General features: G+C 40.5%; 2 protein-coding genes across 10 annotated transcripts in view; one reads left to right on the forward strand and one right to left on the reverse strand.

Moving 5' to 3' along the window:
• Nucleotides 1-14,946, forward strand: part of DCTN1 (dynactin subunit 1) — a 246,862-nt gene that overhangs the window by 183,970 nt on the left and 47,946 nt on the right. The window lies entirely within an intron of this gene.
• The window catches only part of LOC130295393 (disintegrin and metalloproteinase domain-containing protein 19-like), a 73,342-nt gene that overhangs the window by 37,335 nt on the left and 21,061 nt on the right, over nucleotides 1-14,946 (reverse strand). For both annotated transcript variants that reach the window (XM_056546212.1, XM_056546121.1), the window contains one exon: nucleotides 10,176-10,249. In XM_056546212.1, coding sequence (XP_056402187.1) covers nucleotides 10,176-10,249 — 74 coding nt within the window. The remainder of the gene's footprint in view (nucleotides 1-10,175; nucleotides 10,250-14,946) is intronic.

Raw genomic sequence — 14,946 nt, forward strand, 5'->3', positions numbered from 1 at the left:
ATTGTATCACACACACAGTATAATATATTGTATCACACACACAGTATAATATATTATATCATACACACACAGTATAATATATTGTATCACACACACAGTATAATATATTGTATCACACACACACAGTATAATATATTGTATCACACACACAGTATAATATATTGTATCACACACACAGTATAATATATTGTATCACACACACACAGTATAATATATTGTATCACACACACAGTATAATATATTGTATCATACACACACAGTATAATATATTGTATCATACACACACAGTATAATACATTGTATCATACACACAGTATAATACATTGTATCATACACACACAGTATAATATATTGTATCATACACACACAGTATAATATATTGTATCATACACACACAGTATAATATATTGTATCATACACACAGTATAATATATTGTATCATACACACACAGTATAATATATTGTATCATACACACACAGTATAATATATTGTATCATACACACACAGTATAATATATTGTATCATACACACACAGTATAATATATTGTATCACACACACAGTATAATATATTGTATCACACACACAGTATAATATATTGTATCACACACAGTATAATATATTGTATTATATCACACACAGTATAATATATTGTATCACACACACACAGTATAATATATTGTATCATACACACAGTATAATATATTGTATCACACACACAATATATTATACTGTGTGTGTGATACAATATATTATACTGTGTATGATACAATATATTATACTGTGTGTGTGTGATACAATATATTATACTGTGTGTGTGTGATACAATATATTATACTGTGTGTGTGATACAATATATTATACTGTGTGTGTATGATACAATATATTATACTGTGTGTGTGATACAATATATTATACTGTGTGTGTATGATACAATATATTATACTGTGTGTGTGATACAATATATTATACTGTGTGTGTGATACAATATATTATACTGTATCACACACACAGTATAATATATTGTATCATACACACAGTATAATATATTGTATCACACACACACAGTATAATATATTGTATCACACACACACAGTATAATATATTGTATCACACACACAGTATAATATATTGTATCACACACACACAGTATAATATATTGTATCACACACACACAGTATAATATATTGTATCACACACACAGTATAATATATTGTATCACACACACACAGTATAATATATTGTATCACACACACACAGTATAATATATTGTATCATACACACACAGTATAATATATTGTATCACACACACAGTATAATATATTGTATCATACACACACAGTATAATATATTGTATCACACACACACAGTATAATATATTGTATCATACACACACAGTATAATATATTGTATCATACACACACAGTATAATATATTGTATCATACACACACAGTATAATATATTGTATCACACACACAGTATAATATATTGTATCACACACACAGTATAATATATTGTATCATACACACACAGTATAATATATTGTATCACACACACACAGTATAATATATTGTATCACACACACACAGTATAATATATTGTATCACACACACACAGTATAATATATTGTATCATACACACACAGTATAATATATTGTATCATACACACACAGTATAATATATTGTATCATACACACACAGTATAATATATTGTATCATACACACACAGTATAATATATTGTATCATACACACACAGTATAATATATTGTATCACACACACAGTATAATATATTGTATCACACACACAGTATAATATATTGTATCACACACACACAGTATAATATATTGTATCACACACACACAGTATAATATATTGTATCACACACACACAGTATAATATATTGTATCACACACACACAGTATAATATATTGTATCATACACACACAGTATAATATATTGTATCACACACACAGTATAATATATTGTATCACACACACAGTATAATATATTGTATCACACACACACAGTATAATATATTGTATCATACACACACAGTATAATATATTGTATCACACACAGTATAATATATTGTATCACACACACACAGTATAATATATTGTATCACACACACACAGTATAATATATTGTATCATACACACAGTATAATATATTGTATCATACACACACAGTATAATATATTGTATCATACACACACAGTATAATATATTGTATCACACACACAGTATAATATATTGTATCACACACACAGTATAATATATTGTATCACACACACAGTATAATATATTGTATCATACACACAGTATAATATATTGTATCATACACACAGTATAATATATTGTATCATACACACAGTATAATATATTGTATTACACACACACAGTATAATATATTGTATCACACACACACAGTATAATATATTGTATCACACACACAGTATAATATATTGTATCATACACACAGTATAATATATTGTATCACACACACAGTATAATATATTGTATCACACACACAGTATAATATATTGTATCATACACACACAGTATAATATATTGTATCACACACACACAGTATAATATATTGTATCATACACACAGTATAATATATTGTATCATACACACAGTATAATATATTGTATCACACACACAGTATAATATATTGTATCACACACACACAGTATAATATATTGTATCACACACACACAGTATAATATATTGTATCACACACACACAGTATAATATATTGTATCACACACACACAGTATAATATATTGTATCATACACACACAGTATAATATATTGTATCACACACACAGTATAATATATTGTATCACACACACAGTATAATATATTGTATCACACACACACAGTATAATATATTGTATCACACACAGTATAATATATTGTATCACACACACACAGTATAATATATTGTATCATACACACACAGTATAATATATTGTATCATACACACAGTATAATATATTGTATCATACACACAGTATAATATATTGTATCATACACACACAGTATAATATATTGTATCATACACACACAGTATAATATATTGTATCATACACACACAGTATAATATATTGTATCACACACACACAGTATAATATATTATATCATACACACAGTATAATATATTGTATCATACACAGTATAATATATTGTATCACACACACACAGTATAATATATTATATCATACACACAGTATAATATATTGTATCATACACACACAGTATAATATATTATATCATACACACAGTATAATATATTGTATCATACACACAGTATAATATATTGTATCACACACACAGTATAATATATTGTATCACACACACACAGTATAATATATTGTATCACACACACACAGTATAATATATTGTATCACACACACAGTATAATATATTGTATCATACACACAGTATAATATATTGTATCATACACACAGTATAATATATTGTATCATACACACAGTATAATATATTGTATTACACACACACAGTATAATATATTGTATCACACACACACAGTATAATATATTGTATCACACACACAGTATAATATATTGTATCACACACACAGTATAATATATTGTATCACACACACACAGTATAATATATTGTATCTCACACACACACAGTATAATATATTGTATCACACACACAGTATAATATATTGTATCATACACACAGTATAATATATTGTATCACACACACAGTATAATATATTGTATCACACACACACAGTATAATATATTGTATCTCACACACACACAGTATAATATATTGTATCACACACACAGTATAATATATTGTATCACACACACACAGTATAATATATTGTATCATACACACAGTATAATATATTGTATCACACACACAGTATAATATATTGTATCACACACACAGTATAATTTACAATGTGACACTTCCCTCCCCCATATGGACCTGACATCCTCCCCTCCTCTGTTTTTCGTCTCTGTGTGTCAGGAAAACTTTCTTTTTTTCCTTTTTTTCGCTGATGTCAGCAGGAAGCGTTCGCCAAAGCACAAAACTCAAAGTTTTCCCAAATTTGCAGGAAAAATAGATATAAAATCCACGAACCTTATATACAGGAGAGTGACCCCCCCCCCCCCTTCCCGGATAAAGTGGCTGATAACTGCGAGTCATATATAGCAGTCTATGATGGTGGTCTCCAAACAGTGACCCTCCAGCTGTTGCAAAACTACAACTCCCAGCATGCCCGGACAGTCTGAGATGGTGGTCTCCAAACAGTGGCCCTCCAGCTGTTGCAAAACTACAACTCCCAGCGTGCCCGGACAGTTTATGATGGTGGTCGCCAAACAGTGGCCCTCCAGCTGTTGCAAAACCACAACTCTCAGCATGCCCTGACAGTCTATGACGGTGGTCTCCAAACAGTGGCCCTCCAGATGTTGCAAAACTACAATTCCCAGCATGCCCGGACAGTCTATGATGGTGGTCTCCAAACAGTGGACCTCCAGCTGTGTCAAAACTGCAACTCCCAGCATGCCCGGACAGTCTATGATGGTGGTCTCCAAACAGTGGACCTCCAGCTGTTGCAAAACTACAACTCCCAGCATGCCCGGACAGTCTATGATGGTGGTCTCCAAACAGTGGCCCTCCAGCTGTGGCAAAACTACAACTCCCAGCATGCGCGGACAGTCTATGATGGTGGTCTCCAAACAGTGGCCCTCCAGCTGTGGCAAAACTACAACTCCCAGCATGCGCGGACAGTCTATGATGGTTGTCTCCAAACAGTGGCCCTCCAGCTGTTGCAAAACTACAACTCCCAGCATGCTCGGACAGTCTATGATGGTGGTCTCCAAACAGTGGCCCTCCAGCTGTTGCAAAACTACAACTCCCAGCATGCCCCGGACAGTTTATGATGGTGGTCTCCAAACAGTAGCTCTCCAGCTGTTGCAAAACTACAACTCCCAGCATGCCCGGACAGCCGCTGGCTGTCCGGGCATGCTGGGAGTTGTAGTTTTGCAACAGCTGGAGGGCCACTGTTTGGAGACCACCGCTCTATGACAATGCAAAACCAAGTCAGCTCTGCTACATCTACATTGGTTCTGAGTTTAGCAGTGAGCGCTAGAGACATGACCTCAACAATAGAATATGTGTGTGGGTCCCTGGGGGCGAGGGGAGAGATTAACCCTTTATATGAGGGTCCGGGGTAATGTTCTATCTCAGGGCCCCGCCGGACTCCTCCTTGACTCTCTATGCTCTGGGTTCATTGTCCAGGAATACAGACTCCTAAGAACAATAATTCCAGCAGCCATTACTGCTAGGGATCATGGGAACTCGTACTCCAGTCCGGCCCCAACCAAGGACCGTGGCCCCTGAACAACAGTGGTATTATCTCAGACTGATCTGGGCGTCACACACATGGTTCTGCTTAACTCATCCAACGGGGAAATCTGATCGGCCCCACCGCCCGGGACCCCAGACACTGCCTGAGAGCTACGAGGGAAGAGGGGCCAACATGGGCCAGTACTGAGACTAAGGGCCCATAGGGAGATCAAGATGGATCCCTCTGCCATAGCTCCATAGCGTGACTGCTCTTACAGTATAGACTCCATAGTGTGACTGATCTTATAGTATAGACTCCATAGTGTGACTGCTCTTACAGTATAGACTCCATAGTGTGACTGCTCTTACAGTATAGACTCCATAGTGTGACCGCTCTTACAGTATAGACTCCATAGTGTGACTGCTCTTACAGTATAGACTCCATAGTGTGACTGCTCTTACAGTATAGACTCCATAGTGTGACTGATCTTACAGTATAGACTCCATAGTGTGACCGCTCTTACAGTATAGACTCCATAGTGTGACTGCTCTTACAGTATAGACTCCATAGTGTGACTGCTCTTACAGTATAGACTCCATAGTGTGACTGCTCTTACAGTAAGTGTGTTTTCCTTTGCCCGTAGCATGTAGTAAGGGATGGTTTGTGTGTTTTCGGTATATAGCGTATGTTTTGTGTGTTTTCGGTATATAGTGTATGTTTTGTGTGTTTTCGGTATATAGTGTATGTTTTGTGTGTTTTCGGTATATAGTGTATGTTTTGTGTGTTTTCGGTATATAGTGTATGTTTTGTGTGTTTTCGGTATATAGTGTATGTTTTGTGTGTTTTCGGTATATAGTGTATGTTTTGTGTGTTTTCGGTATATAGTGTATGTTTTGTGTGTTTTCGGTATATAGTGTATGTTTTGTGTGTTTTCGGTATATAGTGTATGTTGTGTGTTTTCGGTATATAGTGTATGTTGTGTGTTTTCGGTATATAGTGTATGTTTTGTGTGTTTTCGGTATATAGTGTATGTTTTGTCTGTTTTCGGTATATAGTGTATGTTTTGTGTGTTTTCGGTATATAGTGTATGTTTTGTGTGTTTTCAGTATATAGTGTATGTTTTGTGTGTTTTCAGTATATAGTGCATGTTTTGTGTGTTTTCAGTATATAGTGTATGTTTTGTGTGTTTTCGGTATATAGTGTATGTTTTGTGTGTTTTCGGTATATAGTGTATGTTTTGTGTGTTTTCGGTATATAGTGTATGTTTTGTGTGTTTTCGGTATATAGTGTATGTTTTGTGTGTTTACGGTATATAGTGTATGTTTTGTGTGTTTTCGGTATATAGTGTATGTTTTGTGTGTTTTCGGTATATAGTGTATGTTTTGTGTGTTTTCGGTATATAGTGTATGTTTTGTGTGTTTTCGGTATATAGTGTATGTTTTGTGTGTTTTCGGTATATAGTGTATGTTTTGTGTGTTTTCGGTATATAGTGTATATTTTGTCTGTTTTCGGTATATAGTGTATGTTTTGTGTGTTTTCAGTATATAGTGTATGTTTTGTGTGTTTTCAGTATATAGTGTATGTTTTGTGTGTTTTCAGTATATAGTGCATGTTTTGTGTGTTTTCAGTATATAGTGTATGTTTTGTGTGTTTTCAGTATATAGTGCATGTTTTGTGTGTTTTCAGTATATAGTGCATGTTTTGTGTGTTTTCAGTATATAGTGCATGTTTTGTGTGTTTTCAGTATATAGTGCATGTTTTGTGTGTTTTCAGTATAACATGCATGTTTTGTGTGTTTTCAGTATAACATGCATGTTTTGTGTGTTTTCAGTATATAGTGCATGTTTTGTGTGTTTTCAGTATATAGTGCGTTTTGTGTGTTTTCAGTATATAGTGCATGTTTTGTGTGTTTTCAGTATATAGTGCATGTTTTGTGTGTTTTCAGTATATAGTGTATGTTTTGTGTGTTTTCAGTATATAGTGTATGTTTTGTGTGTTTTCAGTATATAGTGTATGTTTTGTGTGTTTTCAGTATATAGTGTATGTTTTGTGTGTTTTCAGTATATTGTGTATGTTTTGTGTGTTTTCAGTATATAGTGTATGTTTGGGTGTTTTCAGTATATAGTGTATGTTTTGTGTGTTTTCAGTATATAGTGTATGTTTTGTGTGTTTTCAGTATATAGTGTATGTTTTGTGTGTTTTCAGTATATAGTGTATGTTTTGTGTGTTTTCAGTATATTGTGTATGTTTTGTGTGTTTTCAGTATATAGTGTATGTTTTGTGTGTTTTCAGTATATAGTGTATGTTTTGTGTGTTGTCAGTATATAGTGTATGTTTTGTGTGTTGTCATCATTCTCTGACTGTTTGGGATATTGTATGTATTTTACTGTATGTGTAGGTGGTGGAGCAGTATAGTTTACAGCCTGGCACTGCACTAGTGGCGACCCCACCCATCCATGGTGTGACAGGGGGTCTGCAGTGTTACTCTATGTCTCTTTGGAGTGCTCGCTGTCTCTCCGCTCCCGTCCTGCCCGCTGTTACTTCCTCACCCCGAACACGTCCTGTCTGGATCTCAGTCCAAGTCAGCAGAGTTGATACAGACGAGCAGGCAGATCCATTACAGTCGTGTCAGGACAGGGCGGCTCTAACTCAGTGCAGATGTGGGGTGCGGGGGGGATAGTGTAAGTCATGGAGAGGAGGGGGAGACACTGAACTTCACATCTACTCCATCATATTTGGTCATTTCAAATATCAAAAAATCTGGAAATTCTGCTGCCGTTGTGTAAATGGTGACTATCTACAGGGGAGAATCCTCTGCAGAGCTCGGTTCTTCCCCCATCCAGATGTCCCCGATACCACAATGACCTGAAGGTTGAGTCTGCCTCCAACCTTCATAACACACTATTTTTGGCGTAGTCGGCAGGATGATTTCACCACATGCGGTCCTTGAATAGTCTATGAGTGTACCTGCTGTCGGGTGTTAGCTGTATAACACCGCCATGGAGTTGGCGTGGCCCCTGGGGTCTCATCATATTGTCCCCGCACACATTTGCTGTACACGTAGATGTCACCATGAGGGTAGTCCTAGAGGTGATGGGAGTCCTAGAGGTGATGGGAGTCCTAGAGGTGATGGGAGTCCTAGAGGGGATGGGAGTCCTAGAGGGGATGGGAGTCCTAGAGGGGATGGGAGTCCTAGAGGTGATGGGAGTCCTAGAGGTGAGTCCTAGATGTGATGTGAGTCCTAGAGGTGATGTGAGTCCTAGATGTGATGTGAGTCCTAGATGTGATGTGAGTCCTAGATGTGATGGGAGTCCTAGATGTGATGGGAGTCCTAGATGTGATGGGAGTCCTAGATGTGATGGGAGTCCTAGATGTGATGGGAGTCCTAGATGTGATGGGAGTCCTAGATGTGATGGGAGTCCTAGAGGTGATGGGAGTCCTAGAGGTGATGGGAGTCCTAGAGGGGATGGGAGTCCTAGAGGGGATGGGAGTCCTAGAGGGGATGGGAGTCCTAGAGGGGATGGGAGTCCTAGAGGTGATGGGAGTCCTAGAGGTGATGGGAGTCCTAGAGGTGAGTCCTAGATGTGATGTGAGTCCTAGAGGTGATGTGAGTTCTAGAGGTGATGTGAGTCCTAGAGGTGATGTGAGTCCTAGAGGTGATGGGAGTCCTAGAGGTGATGGGAGTCCTAGAGGTGATGGGAGTCCTAGAGGTGATGGGAGTCCTAGAGGTGATGTGAGTCCTAGAGGTGATGTTTTTGTTTCTGTTGATATTTTTGGGACCACAAAAGAATTGTGGATCCGGGGCTCACTTTTTGGTCATTACCTGTAAGCTTAGGGCCCCTGATATAACTGAAGAGACTACAAAAATATGGCAGCTACTGCGGGTCCCAGCATCTAAAAGGGGCCCCTCCTATTATCACTGTGAATGATGCCGGCAGTAGGAGGAGCACATCAGAGGGTCACAGTGGAAGCCAAAATAAGCTTTAGCTTTCCATATCCTGGACCTGGACCCCTGTTCTTCTATTTCGGGTCATGGTGAAGAGGAGCCCCATTATAGTGTATACAAGGTGCACAGTCACTATAGTGTATACAAGGTGCACAGTCACTATAGTGTATACAAGGTGCACAGTCACTATAGTGTATACAAGGTGCACAGTCACTATAGTGTATACAAGGTGCACAGTCACTATAGTGTATACAAGGCGCACAGTCACTATAGTGTATACAAGGCGCACAGTCACTATAGTGTATACAAGGCGCACAGTCACTATAGTGTATACAAGGCGCACAGTCACTATAGTGTATACAAGGCGCACAGTCACTATAGTGTATACAAGGCGCACAGTCACTATAGTGTATACAAGGTGCACAGTCACTATAGTGTATACAAGGTGCACAGTCACTATAGTGTATACAAGGTGCACAGTCACTATAGTGTATACACGGCGCACAGTCACTATAGTGTATACACGGCGCACAGTCACTATAGTGTATACACGGCGCACAGTCACTATAGTGTATACACGGCGCACAGTCACTATAGTGTATACAAGGCGCACAGTCACTATAGTGTATACAAGGCGCACAGTCACTATAGTGTATACAAGGTGCACAGTCACTATAGTGTAAACACGGCGCACAGTCACTATAGTGTATACAAGGTGCACAGTCACTATAGTGTATACAAGGTGCACAGTCACTATAGTGTATACAAGGTGCACAGTCACTATAGTGTATACAAGGTGCACAGTCACTATAGTGTATACAAGGTGCACAGTCATTGAGGGGTTAACATGGTCCCAGTAGACAAGATGGAGACACACAGACACCTACTGGTTCCTCTCCACCTCCAGGATGAGATGTCTTCCTTCTGACGTCACCAAGATCTCCCCCCGGGCTGGAGCCACCTGAGAAGACAAAATCCTGGGGATCAGACATGAGGTGTAAATCATGGGGATCAGACATGTGGTGTAAATCATGGGGATCAGACATGTAATGTAAATCATGGGGATCAGACATGTAATGTAAATCATGGGGATCAGACATGTGGTGTAAATCATGGGGATCAGACATGTAATGTAAATCATGGGGATCAGACATGTAATGTAAATCATGGGGATCAGACATGTGGTGTAAATCATGGGGATCAGACATGTAATGTAAATCATGGGGATCAGACATGTGGTGTAAATCATGGGGATCAGACATGAGGTGTAAATCATGGGGATCAGACATGTAGTGTAAATCATGGGGATCAGACATGTAGTATAAATCATGGGGATCAGACATGTAGTATAAATCATGGGGATCAGACATGAGGTGTAAATCATGGGGATCAGACATGAGGTGTAAATCATGGGGATCAGACATGAGGTGTAAATCATGGGGATCAGACATGAGGTGTAAATCATGGGGATCAGACATGAGGTGTAAATCATGGGGATCAGACATGAGGTGTAAATCATGGGGATCAGACATGAGGTGTAAATCATGGGGATCAGACATGTGGTGTAAATCATGGGGATCAGACATGCGGTGTAAATCATGGGGATCAGACATGCGGTGTAAATCATGGGGATCAGACATGTAATGTAAATCATGGGGATCAGACATGTAATGTAAATCATGGGGATCAGACATGTAATGTAAATCATGGGGATCAGACATGAGGTGTAAATCATGGGGATCAGACATGGTGTAAATCATGGGGATCAGACATGTAGTGTAAATCATGGGGATCAGACATGAGGTGTAAATCATGGGGATCAGACATGTAATGTAAATCATGGGGATCAGACATGAGGTGTAAATCATGGGGATCAGACATGAGGTGTAAATCATGGGGATCAGACATGAGGTGTTAATCATGGGGATCAGACATGTAGTGTAAATCATGGGGATCAGACATGTAGTGTAAATCATGGGGATCAGACATGTAGTATAAATCATGGGGATCAGACATGTAGTATAAATCATGGGGATCAGACATGAGTTGTAAATCATGGGGATCAGACATGAGGTGTAAATCATGGGGATCAGACATGTAGTGTAAATCATGGGGATCAGACATGTGGTGTAAATCATGGGGATCAGACATGTGGTGTAAATCATGGGGATCAGACATGAGGTGTAAATCATGGGGATCAGACATGAGGTGTAAATCATGGGGATCAGACATGAGGTGTAAATCATGGGGATCAGACATGAGGTGTAAATCATGGGGATCAGACATGTGGTGTAAATCATGGGGATCAGACATGTAGTGTAAATCATGGGGATCAGACATGAGGTGTAAATCATGGGGATCAGACATGAGGTGTAAATCATGGGGATCAGACATGAGGTGTAAATCATGGGGATCAGACATGAGGTGTAAATCATGGGGATCAGACATGAGGTGTAAATCATGGGGATCAGACATGAGGTGTAAATCATGGGGATCAGACATGAGGTGTAAATCATGGGGATCAGACATGAGGTGTAAATCATGGAGATCAGACATGTAGTGTAAATCATGGCGGACAACATGGTCTAGTCTGCAGGTGGAGCGCTCAGCTTCGGATTCGGCCCCCGCCCTCCACAATACAATAGTAGTCACAGGGGGAACTTCCCTCTTACCTACATAAGCAGAGCTGGGCTCCCAAGTAGTCACAGCAGTGCCCTATGGGAGTGCCTTCTCTTTATCTTATTACTGCTTATTATCTTACACAGCAGTGCCCCTCTCTCCAGTAGTCACAGCAGTGCCCCTCTCTCCAGTAGTCACAGCAGTGCCCCTCTCCCCAGTAGTCACAGCAGTGCCCCTCTCCCCAGTAGTCACAACAGTGCCCCTCTCTCCAGTAGTCACAACAGTGCCCCTCTCTCCAGTAGTCACAGCAGTGCCCCTCTTTCCAGTAGTCACAGCAGTGCCCCTCTCCCCAGTAGTCACAGCAGTGCCCCTCTCCCCAGTAGTCACAGCAGTGCCCCTCTCTCCAGTAGTCACAACAGTGCCCCTCTCTCCAGTAGTCACAGCAGTACCCCTCTTTCCAGTAGTCACAGCAGTGCCCCTCTCCCTGGGCAGTAGTCCCAGCAGTGCCCCTCTCTCCAGTAGTCACAGCAGTGCCCCTCTCCCCAGTAGTCCCAGCAGTATCCCCCTAGTAGTCCCAGCAGTGCCTTCTCTCTTTCTTTTCCTCCCCATTCCCCAGTAATCACAGCAGACCCTTATTACTCCCTGGGCAGACACAGTGTAGACCCCCCTAGTAGTCCCAGCAGTATAACAGGTCTGGTGCATTGCTGCGGTCCTGACCTGACCATCATGTGTGTCCTCCTTGCATAGTAGGAACCTGCCATGTAGCTAGGATGGCCCAATCATCTAATGTGTATGGTGGTCTCCGGACTCCCCTCTGATGCCAGATGTTGGGGGGAGAGAAGGTCTGGAGGGGCAGAGATGTCTGGCAGCAGTTTATTCCTGATTTACAATATATACACGCACCAGACTTGACAGCTAGAAGAGGACTAATACCCTGTCATCAGTCAGGACACCACCGGGGGCAGTACCAGCCACCAGACGTACCATCTCAGGCTGGATATGAGAAAACACAACCCTCACATGCCCTACTAGATTCTCCTAGACCATACATGGTCCTCTCCATCCACATGGTACTGTCCACATAACATCTCAGCCACGTCCGAGTGTCTAGACCCACGACACACATCACCTTCTGTTTATTTATACAAAAAGGAAAAGTATTCAACCCCCCCTCCTCATCTCCTCAAGCTGTGAATGAAATTCAGGAACAACAATCTCTTCCCACAAACCCGGGGTATAAATAAACCGCTGTCTCTGGGCTTCATTAGTGCGGCGCACGCTGAGCTCTGCTATTCTGTGCTCAGGATGCCAAAACACTACAGAAAGTTTGGCAGAGGAAAAACTTCCCTGTGAGGAACGCCAGGTTCAGCTGTCATGAATGGTACGACTTCAAGGAATCAAGTGGGACTGAGCCTAATAACAGGCCCGCAGTATAGCACCCCCCTGGAGGCCCTTGTGGCGGCACTGCAGGGAAATCAACAACATGCTACAAGGTTTACTCAGAACCAATCACTGGGGATCTCTACTTTGCTGCCATCTAATGGTGACACTGTAAAGTGCTTGTAAGGTCACGTTCCCCAGTGTCTTCCAAACAGTGTGTCTCCAGCTGCTTCAACACTACGACACCTAACTTGGTTGTCCGAGCATGCTGGGAGTTGCAGTTTTGCAACAGCTTTTCCTGTACTTAGGATAGGCCTTTGACTGGATCAGAGTTTTGTTGCTAACACTTCATATCTCCACTAGACCTGCACCCCGCCATAGGACACTGCAGTTTGCTATCAGTCAGAATGCAAACTTTTCTAAAGTCACCTACCAGGAGCTAATTGGTGAAGATTTCCTTAGATTACCATAGAGGAGGGGGCGTGTCGGCTGTCGGCTGCTGCTTTTCCCAGGGGTCGACATACTCCATTCTCGGGGAGAGCAGGGTCCCGTGCAGGACATTGCTGGGGATCCCTTTGGATAGGTTATAAGTTTTTCTGCACAATAGTGTTCCTTTAATATCTCGACTAGACCTGCATACCGCCATAGGATACTGCTGTTCGCTATTAATGAGAATGCTAACTTTCCTAAAGTCACCTCCCAGGAGCCAATTGTGAAGATTCCCTCCCTGAATTGAACCAGATTAAACGGGAGAGCTTCATTGCTTACATTCCCTCACATACGCTTTCCCTACAATGTGGAGCCTCCCTAATTAAGCCTCCCTCTTAGCAGAGAGCCGGCCTCCGAGAAGAAGTGATCTACATCTTCCACCTCAGAGAAGGAGTGAATCTACGGTAAAAGTGCCCCTTTACTTGTCTGGTACCCAGGATAGGAATCTGACCAGGACCAGAATTTTAGTTGCTAACACTTTATATCTCCAATAGACCTGCACCCCGTCATAGGACACTGCAGTTTGCTATCAGTGAGAATGCTCACTTTCCTAAATTCACCGACCAGGAGCAAATTGGTGAAGATTTCCTCAGTGTCTTTCCCTGAATTGAACCCGATTAGCTGGGTGAACTTCATTGCTTACATTCCCTCAAATACGCTTTCCCTACCAGGTGTAGTCTTCCTAATTCAGCCTCTCTCTTAGCAGAGAGTAGGCCTCCGAGAAGAAGTGATCTACATATTCCACCTCAATGAAGGAGTGAATTTTAAGGTAGAAGTGCCCCTTTGCTTGTCTGGTACCCAGGATAGGAATCTGACCAGGATCAGACTTTTAGTTGCTAACACTTTATATCTCCAGTAGACCTGCACCCCATCATAGGACACTGCAGTTCGCTATCAGTAACAATGCCACCTTTCCTAAAGTCACCCACCAGGAGCCAATTGGTGAAGATTTTTTCAGCATCCCACTCTAAATTAAAGCAGGTTAGAAGGGTGAACTTTATTGCTTACATTCCCTCACATACGCTTTTCCTGCTAGGTGGAGTCTCCCTAATTAAGCTTCCCAATCAGCAGATAACAGGCCTCCAAGAAAGAGTTTACTGCATCTTTGGCCCCAGAGTAAGGTAGAAGTGCCCCTTTGCTTGTATGGTACCCAGGATTAGTGATGTCACG

The sequence above is a fragment of the Hyla sarda genome, chromosome 1, assembly GCF_029499605.1.
Source record: "Hyla sarda isolate aHylSar1 chromosome 1, aHylSar1.hap1, whole genome shotgun sequence".
In the NCBI taxonomy this organism is placed as follows: domain Eukaryota; kingdom Metazoa; phylum Chordata; class Amphibia; order Anura; family Hylidae; genus Hyla; species Hyla sarda.